Here is a 9222-nt window from a genome sequence, read left to right as displayed (position 1 = left end):
CTCTCCCTGCATCTCATAAGCACCCAGCTGCTGCGATCCTCCAGGACAGCAACTCCAGTTATTTATCTCTATATTCCACGATTAACTTATAAAGTAATGAATTGTCCATTGAACTAAGTTTGGGCCTCTGTCTGGCCAGAGACACCTCCTCGCCCGCACCCTCAGCTGGGAAGGCCATTGACGTGGGCTGCAGCCTTCCAGCCTCAATTCCCCTCCCTCTGCCACCTCCCCTTCATCCCTCCCTCTTCCGCCCCTCCCCCGGTTATTTGGGAGATTAGAGTTCATTAATTAAATCCTGTGCTTAGATCGAACTGTAACGTTATTCCAATCACATTTATCTTGCAGGCTGCAGAGGAGACGGCAGCCTCGCTGGAAACGCGCTGGGGAGCCTGAGCCGGCGGTCGGAGACGCACGGCGCGCAGCTACATCGCCACGCCGCCGCGCAGACCCTCCATCTTCCTGTTCAGCCTCCTGGCCCGCTTGCCCCTGCCTTGGGGGCCTGGCTTCTCTCTGGGGCTCCTGCCCGCCCCTACGCCCTGGCCCTCCGCGGCTCCCCTGCTCGGTTCCCTCCCCACCCCACCCCACCCCCGGCACATACGCTGACACGCGCGCGCGAACACTCACACACACACTCACACACACTGACACGCCAGCGAGCTGCTGGCCGCTCAATGGACCGCTTTCCCCGCTTTTCCTGATCCCAACACAGCCCGGGATGAGAAATTGCAAAATGGCCCGGGTCGCCAGTGTGCTGGGGCTGGTTATGCTCAGCGTCGCCCTGCTGATTTTATCGCTCATCAGCTACGTGTCCCTGAAAAAGGAGAACATCTTCACCACTCCCAAGTATGCCAACCCGGGGGCGCCCCGAATGTACATGTTCCACGCGGGATTCCGGTGAGTGCGGGCCTCTGAGTGCCCTCAGGTATCTGGTTTATGGGGGCGGGAGGTCAGAGGGGGGTGTTTTGCCTTCTCCGAGACACTTTGGGCAAGAAAACTGCGTGGTCCTTCCATTCGTCTCTCTGATTCTTACACCACCACCCCTCCCGTGCTTTTTTTTAACCCAGAGCCCCTAAAAGCCGTTGTCCTAATCAATGTGATTGCATTCTCGTATTCTTCTTCGGCATCCCTTCCCCCATTTCAAAAATGGGGGGAGGGTTTAAGGAGAATGATGGTGGAGGGAGAGGCCTTGTGTGTATTTGGGAAGGGGCATGGAGAGATGGACATGCGTTAGGTGAGTGCCTACCCCGCGCCCCTGTCCGCAGACTCCACGGCCGGGCTCCGGGCGGTCCGGGGCGATTTAATGGCGCAGGCGCCAGACTCCTCTTGCGCTCTCCTCCTTTCCTCTCCCCAACCCTTCACCCCATCAGATGATGCGCGGGTCTGTTCTCCGGGAGCCCCTGGGGTATTCGACCTCCATCCTTCCCTCCCTCCCCCGCACACCGCGCCATCGCCCCCCCCCCCCCCCGCCTTTCCGGGATTTCTGCAATTCCCCCGCCCTCTGCGGGAAGCGAGCCTCCTAAGGGCCGCCTACGCTCATCCCAGCTCCAAGTCACCAACGGGCGCAAGGCAGGACTGAGAAGGCTCCGGGCGAAGCTTGGCGCAGCTCGTCGAGAGCCTCTGCCCCAGTGTGCCCCCATAGGAACTCCCCCAGCAGAGCCTCTGAGGGGCGGGTAGGAAATACAGACTGCACCCTGTGGTCCAGGCCAGGCCAGAACGCGAAACCTAGAGAAACCCCACCTGGGCAGAGGAGTGGAGTTGGCCAGCGGCCTCCAGGGGGGTCCCCAGTCAGGGGACAGGGAGTGAAACCAGACCTAGGCTCGGGAAGGAAGAGGTTAAGGAAGGAGCCACCCCCAGCCTTCCCCTAGGTCTCCGGTTCATCTGTCCGTTCTACAAAAATCAATCCGGCCGGACCGCGGGGGCAGCGCGGGTAGGGCTAGCAGTGGTGCGGCCGCTGTCCGCGGTGCTGACTCCCTGGTCCTCTCCGCGCATCCGTTTCTAGCAGAGCGCCGGGCTCCCGCCCCTGCTCTCCGTAAGACGGCCATTTTATGGTCTTTGCCGCACCCGCAGGGATGGACAATGGAGACGGATTTCCCTCGTTTTGTTTCTTCCTCCCGGGTGTGTGTGGGGAGCAGAAGGTGGACCAGATGAGAAGGGGCTCTGGGGCGGGATGTAGCCAGTACGTGTTCCAGCCGCCCCCCATCCCCGCCCCGCTCCCAACCGGCTGGACTTTAATGGCTACCTTGGCTTCCCCTAGCTGAGGCCAGCACGTTTGTTTGTGTACTCATACTCCTCTCCAGGTCACAGTTTGCGCTGAAGCTTCTAGATCCGTCATTTGTGCCCTTTCCGCATTCTCTGACTCATGAACTCCAAGCCAGACCTAAGTGGACATTTAATCGGACAGCGTTTTTACATCAAAGGTAGGATAGGGGGAAAAGATCCAAAAGGTGTTCTGAATTCTGGAGCTCAAAAACAAAACAAAACGAAATAATACAAAACAACAAAAATCTACACACACACCCCCAACCCGAGGTGTATTTGCATTGTCTTCTTGGCCTGACTGAACAAAGGCTGATTAGCAATCTTTTTTAATTTAAACATGTGGTGCCCTCTCATAAAAAGAAAACTTCAAAAAGACCAATTTGAATGGAAGGGAAAGAAGATATTTCCAGTATCCTCCCTAACTTGAGCTTAATTGAGCACCATGATGTATAGTTAACATTATGGCTAATACTGCCAAAGTCATTTATTTAAAAAAAAAAAGTTAAGTACAAAAATACCACGCAATGCATTTTCATTCCCTGACTAGAAATAAAAATTTTTAAATAAAGTAAAAAAGTATTGTCCCACTGAAACACAGAAGACACTACACTTCATCCCTAACAAATTACTAGTGAAAATCTCTGCCCAAATATATGCAGGTATTTTATGGTTTTGGTTTTTTACGTGTTTCTTCTCATTAAATTTTTATAGCTTTTAACATATTGTAAAAGCTACCCAACATTGTTCCTAATTGTCTTGTAGCAGCTTCATTTATACATGAAGGAGTTTTTGTGTTATGTGTGTGGGGTTTTGTTTTGTTTTGTTTTTTGGAGGTGGGGGAAGAAGGATGAGATTTATACAAAAGTATTTATTCTCCTCAGTGATATCTGGTCAACTCTTAGCAATTCCAGATAAGTCATTTCTCCTTCCTCTTTGGTGGGATTATTATGCTGCTAAATGGAATGTGAGCCATCTAGTGTATTCATTAGGGGTATGAATACTTATTTTACAAATACTTATTTTACCACTCTATTTAGGGTGTTGTGTTTTGGTCATAGAATTTCTAGTTATTGCACTCTTTTATTTTAATCTAATGATGGAATTAAAACAAATTCAGTAGCTATCCATGGTGTCATGAAAATATTTACTTGAAAGGTTGACACACAGTCACATGATTATGGTTAAAAATTTTTAAACATTAACTAGAAGTTAGTCCATGACAACAATTGATTAATTCTAAAACTCTGAAGTTCTTTTTTAACTTTTGTGGTTTTAATCCAATATTAATTTTATAGTCAGCCCAGAAATTTTTCATGGGTCGAATACAGTATACCTTTTCCCCAAACATATTTCTGACTCAATAAAAATATTCTTCCCACACTAGGCCATGTGACCCAAATAACCAGTTAGAACAATATTGCCTTCTCAAAACTTCCCTCCTTTCAATCCATTTAGGTAAGCTTTAATTAACTTTCCCAGTATCACTTTAAACTTACTTTACCTTTGTAACAGTTTGTAACGAACACTGTTAGTAACTTTGGAAGTTCTGGCTTAAAGCTTTCAGTTTATGTTTCTCTGTATTTTGTCAAATGAAGTAAGTTTTAAAAAATAGGATTCCAGGTAAAATGATGATATGCAAAGGATTTAGTTTCATTCCTGCTATTTTTTTTAGGCAAAAGACCCAGGAGGTTCAATGTGGTTTCTTAGAACTGAAGAACCTACTAGAAGAGTAACATATGACCGGTGTCTCTTAAATATTTTAAATAGCAGAGACTTTAAGAGGATACGCTTAATTACACTTAATGCTCAACATGAAAGCAACCAGAAATTAGTACTAAGTATCACCCTTGCCTTGTTTATCCTCTGAATTCTTAGAATATGCACACATTTTCAGGATTTAAAATAGCTTCTTTTTCTAAGAATTAGGTTTCTCTAACTTAAACGGGTTTCTATATAATCAAGTAGAAAAATGTTCCGTTTTCATTATTTAAAGGACATTAATGAGATTATCATCTCATTTCTATTAAATATTCAACTACACCCGCTGCTATTACCATTTTCATATCTTAATAATAGTTAGTACCATACTGACTCATATCTGTTTGGCTCTTATTTGGACACCAGTGATGTTTGATATTCGTTGAATGCTGCAGTCCAATAGCAAACAAGTAGTCCCTAGTTACAAACTCTTAGCCACCAAATGTTTGTGCATTAATGTGAGCTCTTTGGGGCCTGTGTAAATTGTCTCCCTGTATTTTCTGACACAGTTTAGCCTATGCCTCCCCCTTGATCAAATACACTTTTCAGGTAGAGCAGAAAACCAAAGAATTGGCAGCTAAAAACCATAAATTACAACATTTACAAGCTTCAAAGGACTATACCCAGAATTTGAGAGACTAGCACGTTTGTAAATTCTGAAGCAGTTCTTCCTTCAATTATGAATGTATAATCTTTCTTGGGTTCAGTGCCTATGGTTCTTGTCTAAATGAAATAGCATAAGACATAAGATGGAAAATCAGTTCTTTTGAATGGGATATATTTAATGAATTTCTTTTTATTTTAGGCAAGAAATTCTTCAGCATGTCGATGTAATAAAAAATTTTTCTTTGACCAAGAATAGTGTTCGGATTGGACAACTGATGCACTATGATTATTCCAGCCATAAATATGTTTTCTCTATTAGCAATAACTTCCGATCGCTGCTTCCAGATGTGTCACCCATTGTGAATAAGCATTATAATATTTGTGCTGTGGTTGGAAATAGTGGGATCCTGACAGGGAGCCGGTGTGGACAACAAATAGATAAGTCAGATTTTGTTTTCCGTTGCAATTTTGCCCCTACGGAGGCTTTCCAAAGAGATGTTGGAAGGAAAACCAACCTTACCACCTTCAACCCCAGCATCCTGGAAAAATATTACAACAATCTTTTGACCATTCAGGACCGTAACAACTTTTTTCTCAGTTTAAAAAAGCTCGATGGGGCCATTCTTTGGATCCCTGCATTTTTCTTCCACACTTCAGCAACTGTTACCAGGACACTAGTTGACTTTTTTGTTGAACACAGAGGTCAGTTAAAGGTCCAACTGGCTTGGCCTGGAAATATAATGCAACATGTCAACAGGTGTGTATATTTTATTGCCTTTAACTCATACCCTACCAGATGGCAAGTCAATATTGTAATCTCTTGGGGGTGGTAGCGAACTGATTAGTTAGTTGTTGCGGTTAGCTTAGTACCTTAGAATGAACGCTTATGTTTTGTAATGAATGAATGGATCATTCTAGGTAAGAAGTTCAGTCTCCTACCCCAGCTGGTAACCAAGTGTCAAATGGAGGGACTGGTGCTTCATCAGCTTCTCCTCTCCATTCCCTGTCCCCTTCCTTGGTGGTAAGCCTAACAAGCAGTCATGGAAATCACCACAAATCAATAATTTTCTTTGAATGGATAGCCATGTCCCAATAATGCCAATGACTAAAGTGGACAAATCAATTGGTTTTTTTTAAAGAGGGAATCAACTTTAAATGTTCCTTTTTATTTGATAGTAGGGTGTTTGTCAGATGTCCAAGATTAGAAAACCACCTAGACAAATCAAAATTGTATAATCTGCTTTTATAATTCGAGATTTGAGTGCCAAAACATGTGAAAAGTATTTTATCATCTCATCGTTATCCCTTGTAATTTGAAAGACAGATTAACCAGGATGCAATATTTTCGTCTAGTCCGATGAGTCTTAACTCTGGCTGTACCTTAGAATCACTTGGAGAGATTTAAAAAATACTCTTGCCTGGGCTCTAATTCAAGAGATTCTAATGTAATTTGTCTGGTGGGCAGGAGAGAGGCTCAGGCACTTGGTATGTCTTAATAACTCCCCGGCTGATTCTAATAAGCAGCCAGAATTGGGAGCAGGCATTTGTAAAATGCAGGGCATTTTATAAAGGAAGACTAATTGCAGAATTTTTTTCTTTAAATAATCTGAGGAAATTGCCTCAACTCTAATTTCCCCTATGCAAATAGCCCCAGTGTCCTAACATACTGTCCAGATGTTACTGCAAGTTAGAGTGGGTTCTAGGAGGTCTGGTAAACAAGGACTGTAATATTTTTATCCCATGGTAGATGGGTACATAGTAGTGTATCCTGTAGTCCTCTAAAGTCTTCCAAATTTAAGATCTGTGTAGTTGACCTCTCATATAAGGAGGAATTATTGTGTAATCAGCTGGTATGTATCTAACAGGTAGGGTGATGCCACAATTTACAGTCCTCACTGGAACCTTTTCTTTGAAAGAAAAAGGGCACTATTAAGAATTACAACAAAGACAATAGGCAAAAACTGGGACTGTTCCAGTTTCGCAGGTTGTATGGTTACCTTCTTTAGAGGTGATATAACCCAACTCCTAAGTTTAAAGATACATTAACTGAGGTACAAAGAACGAGTTATTTACCCAACATCACTGCCCAAAATGGGCAGAACCAGAATTAGAAGCCAGGCCTCCTGCCAACCTGCCCTGTGGTCTTTTGACCATCGTTTTGCTCCCCTCTTGTTCTATTTAAGTACAGCTGTACCAAAAGAAACATCAGAAGCCATTCTAACTCCTTAGGTAAGAATATTAAAACAAAGACTGAACTTCTGAATTTCACCTGGAAGGGAAATGGCCACATGAAGCCTTCAGGTAGTGAAGAAGGAACTGCATGTGATAGAACCTTCAGGGAGCGGCCTGTGTGGCCCACCTGGCCCCCAGCCTTTCAACAGCTCGGGCTTGAACATGCTGGTTCAATGAAAACTTGGAGGAAGTACAGTCCATGAAAACCTGATTCATGAACAGTTTGATTATGCCTGCACAGCCAGTCATAAAGGCACACGTGTGTGCATGCACACACACACACACACACACACACACACACCCTCACTCCACGGCAGTCTCAGATATTTGGCAGTTTAGGTAGGAAGGCTTCAAATTACTATCTAAACGTGGAAGGAACAACCATAATTTAGCATTTTTTAAAATTCGGAAAGTGTGTAAATACTTTTCTTAGGTTCTGGCACGCCAAAGAAGGGCTTGGGAGCATTTGGTTAAGACAAAGGAACAGGGAATGTGATTTTTTTACGAGCGGGTAGAAAAAAAATAAGGCCCTACAATCTTTCCAAACCCAAGAAGACAGATTTAATCTCTAGGTTTGGATAAGGAAGTAACAGAGGAGGTCCCCTTTGACTAAACAACCTCCTCCCTAGCCCAAGGGCCCTTTATGTGTGAGAAGCATAGTCATTCTCACTGGTGGGCTTTTATGGCATCACCACTGAGTCAGAGACACCACTCTTTAGGACAACCCAGAGCAGGGATGGCTTCAAACATGTGTGACTTCTATAGTAACACACGAGCCCATGCTTAGAAAGGCCGATGCTTGGTTTAATACTCTGCTGTTGCCCTCTTGAAATTCTCAATAATTTTTAAAGTAAGGGCCCACATTTTCATTTTGCACGGGGTCTCACAAATTATGTAGCCGGTCCTGCCCTGAGGTGTTCTGTGGTCTAAAAGACAGATTCAAAGCAAGTACTGGTTAAGTTACCTGGACAAATTCACTTCCCAAACCAGTCACAGTGACCCGTCTGACCAAAACCTTCAACACTGGCCTCTGAATCCACCTGTACTTATTGTTCCACAGGTACTGGAAAAACAAACATTTGTCACCCAAACGGCTGAGCACAGGTATTCTTATGTACACCCTTGCGTCAGCAATATGTGAAGAGATCCACTTGTATGGATTTTGGCCTTTTGGATTTGACCCCAACACAAGGGAAGATCTTCCATACCATTACTATGACAAAAAAGGAACCAAATTTACTACCAAGTGGCAGGAGTCCCACCAGCTGCCTGCTGAGTTTCAGCTGTTGTACCGAATGCACGGGGAAGGGCTCACCAAGCTGACTCTGTCACGCTGTGCCTAAGGACTGCGAACAGGAAGTGCCAAATGGCTGATTTAAAAGTGCCCCAACTCACACTGAATAGTCGACAGAATAGAACCCTAGAGAATGTCTTATAAGGATGGTCTGCCACTTAAAAGGAAAGATGTCTTCTCTCCCCCTTTTGCACTGCTCTTTTAAGGGTCTTAGCAGGACAGATGCTTGGAAGCCACCTGACTTAAACTTGATTGATAAAGGGAATGTTGCATTTGGAACTATGCTGCTAGCGAAATGGTCTGAAGTATTTTCATGTTTGTATTTTAATAATAAACTGCCTCCCATTTTTTATGAGGATTAGGGCTGTAGTTTCTGCAGCTTTGCTCAGATACAGTCCTCGTAATCAGAGGCCTCTGGCCAACTTGAGCAGGATTTCAGTTTTGCCTGGGTGGGATCAGACTCTTTAAAATGATAACATAAAAGACTGGCTTGCGTATATTGTCTCTCTCTCTCTCTCTCTCTCTCTCTCTGTCCCCCCACCCCCCCAACCACTCCCCTGACCCGCCCCCCACCGTGGAGTTTAATATTTTTGCTAGGAATCCTATTGAAATAGCTTTGCTTGTATGTCTTGCATCTGTAATTGATATGTTCAAGGCTCTGGGTAACTTTGATATTTCATGACAAACTGAGCAAATCATGCTGGGGATCCCCTTATGATTACTTTTATAAGAAACGCCTCTTATGACGTTCTCACTAGTCCGTGAAGTCATTCTGCAGCAGCGTGGTTCCTCTCTGGCGAGAGGTGTATAATACAGTGCATCTTTCACTACCACGAAGAAAGCCTAGGTCGTGGGCAGCATCTCATCTCTTGGCGTGAGGGCTGTTATGGCAGATCATTTTGTTGCCACGTCTGCAGGGCATTGCAGCCTGGGTTTAGTGCCTCCCACAGTCCCAACCCCAGCACTGGGCTGGGAATTCTCTCAGAATATAGAGGCAAGGAGTCAGCTTAAGAACCTGGAAGGAGAATACTTAGAAGTTGCTATGGATCCCATATCCCCTAAAGTGTTGTAAC

The 9222-nt window shown here is 44.6% G+C and overlaps 1 protein-coding gene across 1 annotated transcript; it reads left to right on the top strand.

The window, feature by feature from the left end:
- The first annotated feature begins 303 nt into the window (after positions 1-303).
- ST8SIA3 (ST8 alpha-N-acetyl-neuraminide alpha-2,8-sialyltransferase 3) lies at positions 304-8677 on the top strand. Its single transcript, XM_004268209.3, has 4 exons — positions 304-894; positions 2298-2417; positions 4823-5380; positions 7916-8677. The coding sequence occupies exons 1-4, from the start codon at positions 716-718 to the stop codon at positions 8196-8198; spliced, it is 1140 nt and encodes a 379-aa protein (XP_004268257.2). The 5' UTR covers positions 304-715; the 3' UTR covers positions 8199-8677.
- The last annotated feature ends 545 nt before the right edge of the window (positions 8678-9222 follow it).

This window comes from Orcinus orca, chromosome 15 (genome assembly GCF_937001465.1).
Source record: "Orcinus orca chromosome 15, mOrcOrc1.1, whole genome shotgun sequence".
In the NCBI taxonomy this organism is placed as follows: domain Eukaryota; kingdom Metazoa; phylum Chordata; class Mammalia; order Artiodactyla; family Delphinidae; genus Orcinus; species Orcinus orca.
The sequence above is the reverse complement of the archived record's forward strand: the minus strand, read 5'-3'. Positions and strand labels throughout refer to the sequence as shown.